Here is a 16542-nt window from a genome sequence, read left to right on the forward strand (position 1 = left end):
TTGTTTATTGAACATAAAACATATACAGTAATAATTTGACAAAAAATAAAGTAAATAAAATAGTAAAAAGGAAAGAGAAATCAGTCATCATTCAACACCGTTATTATGTTCAAGGGAGTAGGAAGAAGTAAAAAAACGTATCTAGTCCTACCCCGTGTTCTGTGTTTATATCTAATAAATCATTTTTATATCAATCAGCAGTTTGCACACACATCACGTCTGGTAAAATCATTTATCCGTGTATTGTGCATATATATATTTTTTAAATAAAATGGCCCAGTAACGCCCCTAGAAAGTTTTAACAAATTAGCCGTAGTTGTACATGTCACCAAGACCTACAAAAAGTTGGAGACGTATGTAACAGCCCAAGTCCGACAAAGTCTCTTGGAGCCATATGCTAAACATAACAGGAAATTTGCCATTTTGAACTTTCATTCAAATTTGGCCCAATTTCTGGCCTTTTATAGGGCTCATGTTTTAAAGCTAAATGTGCTAAATATGCTAAATGTGAAGGAAGTAAGGTATGATTATTTTTGAATGTCCCATTTTTACACATTTACAGAGGTCAAACTTTAGCACCATTGTCCTAGAGCAAGAGTGCCCAACCAGTCGATCACGGTCGACCAGTAGTCCATGAATTGGTCCGAAGTCCTAAGCGAGGGATGTAGTGAAAAGTAGCGGGTGGGATTTGTGTGTGTGTGTGTTTTATGAATATTATATATGATATATTGTATTTTCTGCTCTCTAAGGTGCTTCGGACTATAAGGTGCACCTTCAATGAGTGGCATATTTTAAAACTGTATTCATATATAGGGCACACTGCATTCATTATAAGGTGCATAGAAGCTACAATAGGGGCTACGGTTGCACTATGCATCCACTAGATGGTGCTATGCTACAGAAAAAATAATAATTACAATACTGTACAGCTTTATTTATACAGAGCCTTCACAACAGCTGCAGCTGTAACAAAGCCATTTGAAGTGGTCACAAACACGGACATGAAACATGTAAATACAAATGGAATTACAAAACAAATTGATTCAACAAAAGGCACACAACCCTCCTGGGCTGACATCCACAAGGCACTAAATAACTTTAGACGTCTTGCTTGTCTCCTTCGTTTAGTCAGTCGTAATGTATGATAAATTTTCTGACATGGTTTAAACATAGAATAGAATATACAAAAATTCACAAACTTTACAGGGTCACTGTCTGAAGGATTTTCTGTTAACAGCAATGATGTTAAAAGGCCATAGGATGTCATAATGATAAACAGATCAGAGCTTTCTGGACTGGTTGTGGCAGCTTGCAATGTCTCATAGGTTTTCCATGATTACGGTACATTAACGATTCCGGTCTCAATGTGTTGTATGCGACTTACTTTTGAAGCACTTCAGACACAGATATCCGTAGTCTCTCTGCGGTACCAAAATAGCGGGGAGGAGCCCTGGGCTCCACTTTCTCTTAGACTTTCACGTGTGTGTGATCCGTCACTGATATTTTAAAAATGATCCACCCTGTACATTAAGACAATTCCAGATCCTTTTTATTATAGGTGCCAACGTTACATTAATATTCTATCACTTCTGTGTCCGTCCATCTGACTGTGTTTGCGTGCATCCGCATGACGGTTAGTCACTTTTCCTCTTTATTTAACCACAAAACACTGTAAATACAAAACACCGTAAAACTAAAATGCTATTATTGTCTTTCTCTGTATGACTGTTGTTTAGTATGAAGCAGACCTTTTTCTTCATATACCCGGTAGTTGTGAAGAGCTTGTTTGAACAGGTCTGGCTGGACCACTGTTAGATGAGCTTATATTCAACATTTTTAAAAACCTTGGAAAGATGTCAGAAAAATTCAAAGGTAAGTGTGAGGTTGGTCCAATTTGACACTCAGGAATAAAACACAAGGAGGAGACAGGAGACTCAATTCTGGTACCAGGAGGGAACGAGGAGAAGCGTTCGGTTTCAGTTCTCCACACGTCACCCTAACGATCTCCCCCTTTCACCCCCCTCATTTATTGGGAAAGCTACTACATAGGTGTGTCCAACCTAAAGGGTGGGGGCTGTTGAACACACACTGAACTTGTTTGACTATGTGTGTGTATGTGAGTGTAAATTACGTACATGTGTGCAATTGTTACAAAAACATCACGTTGCAGCTGGTGTTGATGGCTCCATTCACTGTCCAACCTTGCTCACTGTTTAGTCTAAACACTTTTCTCTTCCCAACCACGTCCTCGGAAAGGTGGTTGCGTCCCTAAACTTCCACACAGTGCACCAAGCATTCTTGATTATAAAAGTGAGTATATAATGGATCAAATGTGAGTACATAATAAAGAATCTATCTTTATTAAAAGCAGAAGCGTTCTTCATTGCAGGCATAGTCAATTAATGATTGCAAGCATAAGCGTTCTTCTTTGCAAGCATAATCTATTTATCATGTCAAGCATAAGCGAATGTATGATGACTAAAAATAATCAATCCAACAGTAAGAAATGTCTTTCATGATATGATTGTCATTTGAAAATGTTGCTGAAATTTTAATTGGATTTTGATAATTATGTGTATATGCTCCATGTACAGTGACCCCATGTATCAGACCCACCAAACACAAGTTAAGTCATGTGTTTACTCTATTTTAATGGTTCCTTTTCCTTTATCTATTAGGCAAGCGATGAAATGTTTGAAAGAAAGGACAGTGAGGTCAGGGAGAATGCAAAAGAAGTCAGGGTCTTTTGGTGAGATTGTGCATCAACTTGGATTTCCTTTATTTGTTTGTTTTGGGTTTTTTTTTACACTTAGTCATGACATTTGTTGTTCGGTTTCTTTTTCTACTTATTGGGTACAGGTCAATAACTGGCATTTGCCTCATCGCTGCCAAGTGGCAGAAAGCTCTATTTTAACTGAGTAACTCCTGAACAATTGTAACAGCTCCGCTGTACTGAATTGATAACATTCACTGCCCCACGGGCCACCAGCGCAAAGCAGAAATTATTTTGTGCAGCCCACTCCTCAGTGCTCATAGCCCAAGGTTGCCCTGTACACGGTACAGTGGCATTGTTAAGACGCACTGATTTAAACATTTCAGGTATGAACTTATGGCCTCCCCTATTTGAGTCATGGGGTCACCCTGGCCACCCCAATGAAAGATTTTTGGCTATGCCACTGTCAATGCCCACCACTTGCTGGAGTGCCTTCTGGTCTGCCTTAATGCAGCAAGTGAACCACACTAAAAATCCATATAAGAACACTATGATGGCACAGTTGTAAAAGTTCACCATCAGAGATGTGGGGATGTGAGTGCTTTCAGCTTCAATAGATAGTAGAGGCATTGTTGGGCATTCACTACAGCTGACGCAATGTGACCAGATCCCTCATCCTTGACCCTTCCCTCCTCCGAGACTTCTTCTGAGTCCCCTCACAAGCCGGGAAAGGCACCGGGCAGTGCCCCTGAAGTGGGGGGCACTGTTGTGACTGTGAATGGGTTTGGGTCTTTGGATCTTTGATGTTTTCGTTGCTTTGGTCCCCAGGGTTGTGCGTGGCCTGATGTTTTTCTATATTTATGCTGAGTTACTCGGTTGCCTGGACATTTAGCCTTCCATGCACTGCTGCATCCAACCCTGCTGTTTTCTACGAAGAATGTTTGCATGCAAAGACTTTCGTCTCCTGTCCAAATTTTGCCCCTCACGTGACAGCTTCCTTCCTTCTCTAATGAATCATGACAGCAATTGAGTTGAAAAAAAATCTACTTAAATGTATCTAAGCTCACAGGATTCACTTGTTGCCATCTTAAAAACAAAACATTCCGATAGTCAACAATTGTGCTGTTTGGCTTGCTTTCGAACGAGGACAACTTCTCACCTCTCCAACATTTTGAGCATTCAAGAGCATTTATTCATTTGTTTTCAAGGTATTTTCACATCTTTAAATTGGTTAATATCGTATAAAGATAACATGCAAAATGGGGACATACCAGTCGTATTTTGTAGGATAGAGAAGTGGGTTCATCTTCCCTGTCTTACATCAATCCAATGTTGCAGTTTTCGACTTTGAATGTGGCTGTTGCATAGTCTGCTGAAAACCATCAGAAAACAAGCCTAAAATCACTTATTTTGGTGGGGTATTATTTTCTACGTACATGCTTTTTAAACTTGTGTAATATTCTTTTTCATTCAGTTTATTAGGGCATTTTTAAGATTTGAATGACAAAATATGTGCCAATATGCAGAACCATTTGACAGGAGCTTTAAATTAAACAATGTGACAGAAAACTTGCATATAGACGAAAAAAAATAAAAAATTTAATTGAGTTATAAATGAACAAACACTGGATAAGTTGTTAACATTCATAGTAAGTTATGCACTTTACTTTGGAGTCAGCCAATCCTCCATTCAGCATCACCAGTTGGTCCACAATGCGGCTGCTCACCTCTTACTGGTACTCGTAAGAAGGAGCACATAACTCCTATTCTGGCATCCCTTCACTGGCTCCATATACTGTACATTTTAGAGTTCTTTTTAAGATCCTATTATTGGTTTTCAAATCTTGAAATGGCCTCACTCCACCTTACCTCTCTGAGCTTCTCCTCACCTACACACCTGCCCGATGCCTCAGGTCTGTGGACCAGAAATTATTAGAGCTACCGAGAACTAAGCGGAGGCTCAGCCTTTTCCGTTGCTGGTCCCTCCCCCTCGCTGCCCATCTTTAAAACTTGTCCAAATATTTTTCTATTCTTTGGCTTTTGACTCGGCATGACTCAGACTCAAGTTTTAGTTTGACTGTTTTTGTGCGTTCTACTGTCTTTGTTATTAATTTATTGTTTTATTGTTTGATATGTACATATGATCTTTGTCCATGTACAGCACTTCGTATACAGCGGTGGTTGTTTTAAAGTGCTCTATAAATACAGTTGAGTTGGGTTGTGCAAGGAATGACTTTTATCATTGTTGATAAAATTCATGACATTCACACTGTAAGCGACAGAAAATAAATCAACCATATGCTCGTCAAATGCCAACAAGGCATCGTGGGAGTGCTGAAGCCGATCCCAGCCTTCATCGGGAAGTCGGCGGCGGAGACCCTGAACTGGTTGCCAGCCAATCGCAGTCAATGTCAATTGATCAGTTCATTTACATTGTGTTTTACAGAAGCAACACAACATATATAATTCAGATTATTGTAAGGATTTGAAAGAATAATTTTGTCATGTTTGAAGTTTTTGTCAATCGATTTCAGGAATCCTTTTTCGAGTTTTGTAGCGTCTGTTCTTGGTCAATACAAAACTCCGAAACTTTGGATAAAATCGAAAATGTGATGGCTTTGTTTGCACACTAACAGAATGCACATACTCAAGTCAATGTGCTTGTTGAGTGACAGCGGCGGAAATGCATATATCCAATACATCAAGTCAAGACAAGTACAACTTTATTGTCAAATGCGCTGTATGTGAAACATAAAGCACAGATGACATTTCTTCCCTCTCAACCAGACAAGAGACAACAAGAGGAGCCGCTGCGGGTGCCCACGTCACCATTAAAAGTACAGTTAACATAAAATGACAAAATAATACAACACAACACATAAGACACAGACAGTCGTGCAATCCTAACCACTTTTTCCTCATACACTTTGTTGTTTGAAGCAGTTATGGATGAAAGAGGAAAGATTCAAAGTGTCCTTTCACCAGTGGATCAAAGATGTCATGCTGAAAATGTGCAGACGTCCGCTACAAGCTAAGCTTGAAAGCAACAAGAAGCTGTAGTGTCCATTGACGAAAAAGGCATCGGCTCATTTTAGGGGTGTTCACACGGCAAGATTTGGTCCGGTGCTACGCCGGGGCTGCCCCAGTAGAGCGTTCACACGTGCAAATTAGCTCCGGCGTAGCCCCGGAAAACAGCTTACACCGGACCAAATTTGATCCACCTCAGGGAGGTGGGTTAAAAATTTGCTCCAGAGCAAATGCTCGTTTGCGAAGCAGCACCGATGTAAATTTGCACGTGTGAACGCAGCTGGGTTAAATTTGCTCCAGAGCAAATGCTTGTGAAGAGTTGATTACGTACGGCGAGAATGCGTCGCTTTCGTGCTCTGTCGGACATCCGTCATGTGTTTGTTTAATAACGACACAAGCCTTGCCTGGTAACATCTTTCCTTTTGTAGGAGACTGGACTGTCTCGGAGTTGTTTGTGTAGTTTGTTCCTTTGTTGTGTGTTCACAACCCCCCGCCCCCCATATAATTTATTTTGTGATTTCCTCTCTTGATTTTCTGTTTGGCGCATTACGTGTTTGCTTTTCTGAGTGTCATTGAAGTCATCGTTGATTTACGTTTTCGGGGGCGGTCACTCTCGAGCAGAAGGCACGGAGACCGAGAAGGAGAAGGACGTGCCTGTCCAGTCGTCGCTTGAGTTGTGTATACGTTTTAAAAAGAACCAACACGACAGCTCATTTGTTTTCTGTCGTTTTGCTCCGCTGCAGAAACTGCCGTGTGAACGCAAGTGGGGCTGCACCGACGCTGTGCCGGTGCTGACATGCTCAGCGGCTTTGTACGTGTGAACACTCCACACAATTTGCTGCGGGGTAAAATATATCGCAACAAAATACATCGGTGCAGCGCCGGAGCAAATGTGTGCCGTGTGAACACCCCTATTTCCTGTCCCATGTAAATCAGCTTCAATTCCAAGCCGCGACTCCCAGTTCCACAGGGGTGTCACAGACCACTTTGGAGTGACATCCTGCCTTAGACCATTCGGAAACCACAAAAATAGTGCATCTCATCGCATTATTACTTGGATACAGCAAATTCATGGATTACTAGTTTTGAAGTCAGCCAAATCAATTGTAATAGTTTGTTTAATTATTGTTTAAAGGAGTGTAAACAGGGTAACAAAATTATTGCAGAATCTCAACGTTATTTATTACACAAGACAATGTGACATTTCCGTCCAGATTTTAGCAAAGATCAAGCAAGTTGACATACATGATTTGCTGTCGCGATCTGGTATTGAATTTGACACCTGTGCTATCCATATTCATACAGCACACACAGCACTTAACTCATTTACACCTTTTGACGTATAAATACGTCAATTTGCGCATAGCCGTTCCCTCCCCTTGACGTATTAATACGTCAATCACGTGTTTTCATGGGGGAGGGTGCAAGAGAGTCCGATGCAACTTCTCACCACAGGATTAGGCTTGACGGCAATGTTAAATAGCAAAAAAATGGCCATCGGGTGGCAGTGGTGCAAAAATCAACCAGGATCACGCCGCAGGAGGAGTAGAAAGGGCGTACAGTGAAGGAGGGGCGTATGTGTATAGTGGATTGGAACATTAGCAACTAGCAACGATGGAGAAAAGGAAATAACTAACTAAAAATGATTTTATTTTTCGGTATAAAAACGTCCTCGAAACAAAACAACAAAGGAGATGGTGTTTGTGTGGAAGAGAAAATGACGCTTCGGTCACTAATCGAAAGCGGCACCCGTCAAACGAACGTCGGCCTGCATAAACATGGCGTGCTACACGCAGCCCGCATAGCTCACGCCGAGTTTCGAGTTCATCTGATGAAGATGAACTTGCTCCACGTCAGCGATCATCGCTTGGCAGAGCATTTTGTGCCTCCCGATGCCCCACGTCGCCCACAAATCGTCTCCCCGGCGACTTCCAGCGATGACGGCAAAGAGGCTGCATGGCCGACGCCGGGCACACGTCAGCGATTCGTTGGAATCGTCTCGTAGACGACGGCGAAAACGATGAATTGGAGAGCGATTTGGATCCCGATCTGTCGGACGAATACGTGCCTTCGGACATAACGGAAAGCAGCTGAGAGTCCTCGCCAGAGCCGCTGGAACGAGGAGGTAACCGCTGACTAGCTTGCAAGTTCCCATTCAAAACTTCATCACTTCTTATGCCTCATCAGTCACTTTTATGTACGGCTACATTCCCCGCTGTTCTATGAAGTTGCCAGTAACACTAATCATTTATGTACGGTTGATGCGTCTCGTAGATGTGGATGAAAATATGCGCTGACTTGCATGTCGCCATAGGTTTTCAAAAAACAAACAAAAAAAAAACAGGACACATTTGGTCCGCTCAGCTCTGCTAAAACCACTAGTGTTAAATTCATATTCCATTTCATTTCAAATTGGATGCTGAGCAACGTGGAATGAATGGTGTAAATAGCAGTGTGCGAGCATGTATGTGTCTGTGTGTGAGAGATGTTGAAATGTAAGTGGAAAGCAACAATAAAAAAAATTGAAAAATAAAAGTGTGGTAATTGTACATACTTCTATACATTACAGATTGTCCAACCAGAAGCCAAAAGATGACGACTCCTCGCTTTGGTGGTGGAAAGAAAGGTAAATAAAATTATTGTACCTCACTCTGCTGCAAGATATATTTGCAACTTTTTATGTTTCTATAATTTATAGGTCGTGCATCTGGACGTGGTGGGATGAATCGATGTGGTGACAAACTGGATGGAAGCCAAAAACCATCTTCTCCACAGCTGCACTTTTGTTCATAGTTCAATAGTTTTGTTGTGTGCAAATAAATTATTTTGCGACAAAAACATTATTTGTAATGTTCTTTTGTAGGAGGAACACATTATTGAGGTATTTGAGCTGCCACAAAAGCAAAAAATAGTGTCAAACTTGAAATGATGCTTGAAATGCATGCTTTTACAAAAAGCTCATTTTCTCTGGATTTCTGCAGAAAATCAGCCTTTGCCATAAAACTTAGCAGTTTTCTAATGCTGATTGCCAACGAACGGAGAAAGCTTTCTTTTGGCAGGTTGCATGTATGTATAGCCATAGAACAGAAAATTCTGTGGGCCTAGCAAATCAGTCAAAATTCAGTAAAATGTGAGGGATTGAGGGGGTTGCTCCAGTGAAAAGGGGTGGTATTCAATAAGTTAAAAGGATTGTGGATACACTTTTGAAGTGTCCTTTTCATTGTTATTTAGGATATTAGCCAACGCAAGTCCCCAGTATACATTACTTTTACAGTTAAAGTTATCATTGTTATAAATGACTGTAGTTTTAATATGTGATTCATGCTTGGTAAAAGATGTTTCATTGTTTTTTGTTTTTTTTGTTTTTTTTTTTGAAAGCGTGGTCTGAGGAAGTTCTAAATTTGTTGGCAGAGTATTCTCAAATTCAACTCTGAACATACAGATTTGTGGCAAACATGTATGGACGATGTAAGCACAAATTTCTACTTATTATGCACTGGTAGCAAAAGAAGTCCAGGTACACTGTGCCATCAAATGTTTTTGTGACATGTTATAGTTCGATAATTCTTTTGTCATATTAATCTCTTGTTCTTAGCATGTTTGTTTTGTTCAAGAAAAAAGATATTGATGCCAGTATTTAAGATCAAAACACCATAAAAACAAATATTTTTCCTATTTTGAATTGTAATTTCAGCATGGATTGTTGGCCTTCAAGTTTTTCCTAGCCTTCTTGGTCCCAGATGTTCCCAAACACATCCAGATCAAACTGGCTCGTCTGGAATTTGAATCAATGGAGGCCCTCAAAAAGAAGGTAAAACCAAAACTTGGAATTGTTCTTCTTGTCATTGCAGGTGATCAAGCAGCAAAATTAACTTCACAGGCACAGTTTTCCAAGAAACATGAAAAACAATGACCAACAAAGAGAGGCAGGGCACAAGGGCTTGTCGGTATTCGCTTTTCAGCACCCCAAAATCTTAGTTGTGAAGGAAAACACTAGGGCAGTGGTTTTTAACTATGTTAGAGGTACAGAACCCAATCACCTCATATGCACATTCACCGAACCCTTCATTAGTGAAAAACAAAATATGAATTTTTACAAATTCAACATTTAAAAAACACATTTATTAAGAACAGAAAAAAGTAAATAAAATTTCAAGACATAAGTATGAGGTTTTTTTTAAATTTTACGACGTAGTATCACAACAGTCATTCGTAGACTAATGAGCGAACTAAATTTCCCCAGCACTGATTGGACAAGCAATGTCATGTGATATCTGCAGCCAGTGATGGTCAAGCGGAGGTGTCATAACTAATTGACATGTTGAGTCGGGTGCGTCTTAACCTCCATGGCAGAGGCTCCGTCGAACCCCTGAGACCGCTTCACTGAACCCCTAGGGTTCGATTGAACCCAGGTTCAGAACTACTGCATTAGGGAGAGGGAAGGGAAAAGGAAACCCAAGGCGCAAGCTGTTCTCTTTGACAGAGCATTGTTTAACTCGGTAAACAACTTTGTCACATAGAATGTTTAATAAAACATTATGACATAAAAACATGCACATGTCGATGGGAAAAAAACGTGACCCACCCCAGGCGCCCTGTCTTGCAGCCAAGCCACTTCAGGCAAGCACATCCTCAGCACACCTGCACCACCACCACGGGGAGAGTGTCTGAGAAAGCCAACTAAGTGCCAGGGATGTGTATGCATTGTCTGGACTGGTGAATTGTGTCAGCGAAAAATCTGTATCATGTCACTGCCAATACGCCAAAACATAGGCAGTCTTGACTGCGTGAATAGAAACATACAGGTCAGGAGAATGGGAGAGGTGAAGGATAAGCAGCATCGCCAAACGATTGTTTTCGGAACAGGCCGGCAATGCTATCAGTTTCTGCTGCCTCTCAAGGAGCATTAATTAGCCAAAGTGGCAATCAATCCCTCCAAGACTGTCAACAGAAACAGGGTGAAGCTGAGCAATACTCTGGTCTTGCCTGTGGCCGCTTAAGTACCAAGAACAATCAATAGCCAGGGCTGTGAAATTTCCGCAGATTCGCAGAATTCCACGGATTCTGTTGTGAAAAATATAATTGTCACAAGACCTCTATTTCACATTAAAATCATTCGTAGGGTAGGGGTCTGCTTGGCTTTAATAGCCTTGTGCAGCGACCGTGCCTCATACACCGCGGCTCGATACAGTCGGACAAGCGGAGTTTTGCACCAGCTGAGCGTAGAACATGTTTTGTCTGCAACTCGGCAAAGCCGACAAGATCTTAACGCAGGCTGAAATGAGAATCAGAATCGCCTTTATTGTCATTGTATAGCATACAACGAAAATTGGGTGCCACTCCTGAGTGCATTTCGTAAAAAAAAATTAAATAGAATAAAATAACGTGACTTGGCACCGCGGACGTGAATTTCACCGATGAACGACATTGCCATACTTCCTATTTTTACAACATTGCAATGAATGCCATACGGCATTCGCATCAACTTCTGTCTTTCCTGTCTCGGTATTCACTTTCACACTTACTGATCAGAAAAAACACTGCCAGTACTCAAGGTTTGCTACGAGAATATGATAGAATGTCTGTCGCAAGAAGGGATATTGTGCAACGGGGAGACGGTGAGAAAGACGATGTGAAAAAAATCGACAAGGAAAACGGCATCAAAAACCCATGGAATTGGAATTGGCTTGAACCTAAAGTCGGGTACAAGTACCTGCATGAACACATTCGTAAAATCAAGAAACCGGGCAGGGCTTACTGCGTGCTATGCCACCAAGATATCAAGAAAGGATCAGGTGGGAGGACGTGTTTGGTGGACCACGTACAAGGATGAAACATTCCGAACTAGTGAATTTGAAATTGTTGAAATACAGATTATCAGGTAGATATAATCATTAATGAAATAATTTTGTTTAGATTCTGATTAAAGTTTAAGATGTTCGATCAAATTGTATGTGTGTGTGTGTGTGTGTGTGTGTGTGTGTGTGTGTGTGTGTGTGTGTGTGTGTGTGTGTGTGTGTGTGTGTGTGTATATACACTACCGTTCAAAAGTTTGGGGTCACCCAAACAATTTTGCGTTTTCCATGAAAAGTCACACTTATTCACCACCAAACGTTGTGAAATGAATAGAAAATAGAGTCAAGACATTGACAAAGTTAGAAATAATGATTTGTATTTGAAATAAGATTTTTTTTACATCAAACTTTGCTTTCGTCAAAGAATCCTCCATTTGCAGCAATTACGGCATTGCAGACCTTTAGCATTCTAGCTGTTAATTTGTTGAGGTAATCTGGAGAAATTGCACCCCACGCTTCCAGAAGCAGCTCCCACAAGTTGGATTGGTTAGATGGGCACTTCTTGCGTACCATACGGTCAAGCTGCTCCCACAACAGCTCAATGGGGTTCAGATCTGGTGACTGCGCTGGCCACTCCATTACCGATAGAATACCAGCTGCCTGCTTCTGCTCTAAATAGTTCTCGTACAATTTGGAGGTGTGTTTGGGGTCATTGTCCTGTTGTAGGATGAAATTGGCTCCAATCAAGCGCTGTCCACTGGGTATGGCATGGCGTTGCAAAATGGAGTGATAGCCTTCCTTATTCAGAATCCCTTTTACCCTGTACAAATCTCCCACCTTACCAGCACCAAAGCAACCCCAGACCATCACATTACCTCCTCCATGCTTAACAGATGGCGTCAGGCATTCGTCCAGCATCTTTTCATTTGTTCTGCGTCTCACAAACATTCTTCTTTGTGATCCAAACACCTCAAACTTGGATTCATCCGCCCACAACACTTTTTTCCAGTCTTCCTCTGTCCAATGTCTGTGTTATTTTGCCCATCTTAATCTTTTACTTTTGTTGGCCAGTCTCAGATATGGCTTTTTCTTTGCCACTCTGCCCAGAATCCCGCAGCCGCCTCTTCACTGTAGATGTTGACACTGGTGTTTTGCGGGTACTATTTAATGAAGATGCCAGTTGGGGACCTGTGAGGCGTCCTTTTCTCAAACTAGAGACTCTAATGTACTTATCTTCTTGCTCAGTTGTGCAACGCGGCCTCCCACTTCTTTTTCGACTCTGGTTAGAGCCTGTTTGTGCTGTCCTCTGAAGGGAGTAGTACACACCGTTGTAGGAAATCTTCAATTTCTTAGCAATTTCTCGCATGGAATAGCCTTCATTTCTAAGAACAAGAATAGACTGTCGAGTTTCAGATGAAACTTATCTTTTTCTGGCCATTTTGAGCGTTTAATTGACCCCACAAATGTGATGCTCCAGAAACTCAATCTGCTCACAGGAAGGTCAGTTTTGTAGCTTCTGTAACGAGCTAAACTGTTTTTAGATGTGTGAACATGATTGCACAAGGGTTTTCTAATCATCTGTTAGCCTTCTGAGCCAATGAGCAAACACATTGTACCATTAGAACACTGGAGTGATAGTTGCTGGAAATGGGCCTCTATACACCTATGTAGATATTGCACCAAAAACCAGACATTTACAGCTAGAATAGTCATTTACCACATTAGCAATGTATAGAGTGTATTTCTTTAAACTTAAGACTAGTTTAAAATGATCTTCATTGAAAAGTACAGTGCTTTTCCTTCAAAAATAAGGAAATTTCAATGTGACCCCAAACTTTTGAACGGTAGTGGTACATACATATATATATATATTAGAGCTGTCAGTTTAGCGCATTTTTATTGGCATTAATTTAAATGAATTTTAACTGGATTAAATTAACACGTCACAGCGGATGTTACGTTGCTCTATAAATAAACCAGAAACAAAACAACAAGCGCGCTGCACAGGTCCACGAACGTTTGTTTTGCCAGCCACGGCAGCGCAAAACACCGAAAACGGATACAGTACTTAAAGAGTTTATGAATGGAAAGTTTACTCTTAAAAAGTTGCCAGATTGTTCCACTGACAAGACTAAAGTTACCTGGATGTTTTGCAGTCGTAAACTGAGCTATCATCACAGCACGTCGAGTCTGAAATACCACTTAATGGCCAAGCACACAGCTGACGTGAGTACTCCGCCCCTTCGTCTTAGACAGACAGCTATGGATCATTTCAAAGCGAAGAAAATGGATGACACGACGAAGAACAAATTTGCTGAAGCCATAGCTAAATGTATGGCTACTGCATGCAAGCCTGTCAACATTGTCCACAGCTCGACTCAAGCTGAAATCATTCGCATTGCATCTAACGACTCCACTACGGATTGCCAGCGAGAGCCTCCATTACAAGCTGTGTACAGAGATTGTACGTAGCGGAGAAGGCTAAGGTACACCAAGCGGGAAAAGACACTGTTTCGGGAGAGAAATAAGAGACTAGGTTGATGAGCCTCTGGTGAATAAAGAGCAGGTAGCCTGTCGAATACGACGTATGCCACTGACGCGATTGTTACTTGTTTGGAACTATTTTGTGTGGAAGGTTACAGTGTTCCGTGTCCATATAAATAAAGCGGGTGGAGCTTCTCTGTGTTCGTCTGACACTGTGGCACGTCGAGAGTTCAGCGGTGCAGTGGTAGCGACCTAGCGAAAATAAAACGTCTCCAGTGTTGTCATCGAACCAAGTGTAGTCATCCAAAATGATGTCTACACAAAACCGTAGAGAGACTTCCGCGCAAGAAGGACCAACAGAATGAACATAGCCTGACTGCTGTGTTCAAAGCAAACTTGAGAAAAACGTAGTATGCAACCATGGCTTAAATCCACTATAGGCTGAGTACTAGTTTACCTTAGATGTGCACTTTATAATGTTATATTGCTCTGTTTTGATTCCATAAAAAGTGCTGTTAAAGCAGCTCATGATTCCATGTTGATGAGAGCATTAAAATGGGGGAAAATAGGACAAAAAAACTATAAAAGGAAATTCAGAAACGATAAAAAATGCGTGAGTAATCACGATTAATTTTTTGTGAATTTGAGTTAATTATGACAGTTGCATTTTTAATTAGATTAAATATTTTAATCGTTGGGCGGCCCGGTAGTCCAGTGGTTAGCACGTCGGCTTCACAGTGCAGAGGTGCCGGGTTCGATTCCAGCTCCGGCCTCCCTGTGTGGAGTTTGCATGTTCTCCCCGGGCCTGCGTGGGTTTTCTCCGGGTGCTCCGGTTTCCTCCCACATTCCAAAAACATGCATGTCAGGCTGATTGGACACTCTAAATTGTCCCTAGGTGTGAGTGTGGGCGTGGATGGTTGTTCGTCTCTGTGTGCCCTGCGATTGGCTGGCAACTGATTCAGGGTGTCCCCCGCCTACTGCCCGGAGATGGCTGGGATAGGCTCCAGCACCCCCCGCGACCCTAGTGAGGATCAAGCGGTTCGGAAAATGGATGGATGGATTTTAATCGTTTGACAGCTCTAATATATACAGTATATATATATATAGAGAGAGAGAGACCCATTGAAGTTTTCTTTTATAAACATTTCTTTAAATTGTTTTCTTTTTTTACTTCTATTTTGATGAAGAGATTAATTAGATGTGCAATTATTAGATATTTCACGGAGGGCACAGGAGCAGCAGGGTTTGAGTTGACCTTGTTCAGACACAGTTAAGATGCCATGAAAAAGAAAAATATATATTTTAAACAAGTTAAAAGAGAAAATGGAGACCAAAACGAGTAAATATTTACTTATTGAGACCAATTATTTTTTTGCAGGAAATGCTCAGAATATGGTAGGGCCCCAGACACCCGGCTTATACTTTGGGGCTGTCCCCCCCCCCCCCAGACCCCCTCCTGACTTTCCTCGGATTTTCTCTTTTTCATTTCACAGCCCTGATAGCCTTCAGAGAGATTTTAAAGTCTTCATTTTGCTGTAAAGGGTGTAGACTGTTTTTTAATAGCTTTGCATTCACCTTTTAGAAATCAAAAAGTAAGGACCATCACAATCTCTTCTGAAATCAACCCGATTTTTTAGAATTAAAAAAAAACATATGAACTTGACACCATAAAATGTGTGTTTGTTCTGTGTTTCAGAAAATGTTTGCAGTCCCAAGGCTAAGAAGAGTTGCCCATGAAGAAGAGTGAGGAATCAATGCCTATTGATGACCTCAACGGCATTTACATCTGGAAAAAACTTCAGATTATTTAAAATCTCTGATATCTCACTATGCTGCTGTGTAAAAGAAATTGCTGTCATAAATGCTTGAAATCCAAATAATTGGAGGGAAAAGAAACTTGGACAACACAAATGAATATATTCCACCAAAAACTCAAAACAAATGTTTTTTTCATCAGCTGAGCTTGATTGAAAAAACCTCTAATTCATAAAAATAATGTGGTTATATTAAATGCTTGAAGTAAATGGGTTTTGAACTATGTCGTTTTATGGTGTGTTTGTTTTAAGTGGTGCACTTAGCTCACAGAACCTTTGAACCCACTCAGCCTAAAAATACTTTTAAGACAAAACTGATGAAGAGTAGTCTACACGATATGAATCAAAAGACCACCATTTTGAATTTCATTTGGATACTGGAGGTCGTGTGTTTAAAAAAAATCTGCTTCACTATCATTGTACCCAGTCTCCTTGAAATTACCAGCTATTCTGAGAATTCAGTTAAAAACTGCTCAGAGGTCTCATGATCAGTGTGCAGGATTCTAACGAAAATTGGGTGTATGTTGAACAGCTGAAGATGGCGTACCGATAAAAGTCAGACCTATCAAGCCGTGCGCACACACACCTGTATGACATGTTCCCTTAATTAGACTTGCATTTGGGAACGTGTGCAGGTGGATTCCATCCTAATTAACCGTATATGGTCAATTTGAAGCAGAAATATTGAATTATGTAATTAAAAATAGCT

The 16542-nt window shown here is 41.0% G+C and overlaps 1 protein-coding gene and 1 long non-coding RNA gene across 6 annotated transcripts in view; both read left to right on the forward strand.

The window, feature by feature from the left end:
* The window catches only part of ano10a (anoctamin 10a), a 118460-nt gene extending 102403 nt beyond the window's left edge, over positions 1–16057 (forward strand). For all 5 annotated transcript variants that reach the window (XM_086112645.1, XM_086112643.1, XM_086112644.1 and 2 more), the window contains 2 exons: positions 9435–9551; positions 15716–16057. In XM_086112645.1, the coding sequence (XP_085968771.1) occupies positions 9435–9551; positions 15716–15766 (168 nt within the window). In that variant the 3' untranslated portion in view covers positions 15767–16057. The remainder of the gene's footprint in view (positions 1–9434; positions 9552–15715) is intronic.
* LOC147203276 (uncharacterized) lies at positions 5210–8578 on the forward strand. The gene is made up of 2 exons (XR_015101081.1): positions 5210–8366; positions 8439–8578. It is a non-coding gene; the product is annotated as an uncharacterized LOC147203276 (long non-coding RNA).
* Positions 16058–16542: the final 485 nt, after the last annotated feature.

The sequence above is a fragment of the Hippocampus guttulatus genome, chromosome 6, assembly GCF_054856545.1.
Source record: "Hippocampus guttulatus isolate MCC_2025c chromosome 6, RoL_Hgut_1.0, whole genome shotgun sequence".
In the NCBI taxonomy this organism is placed as follows: domain Eukaryota; kingdom Metazoa; phylum Chordata; class Actinopteri; order Syngnathiformes; family Syngnathidae; genus Hippocampus; species Hippocampus guttulatus.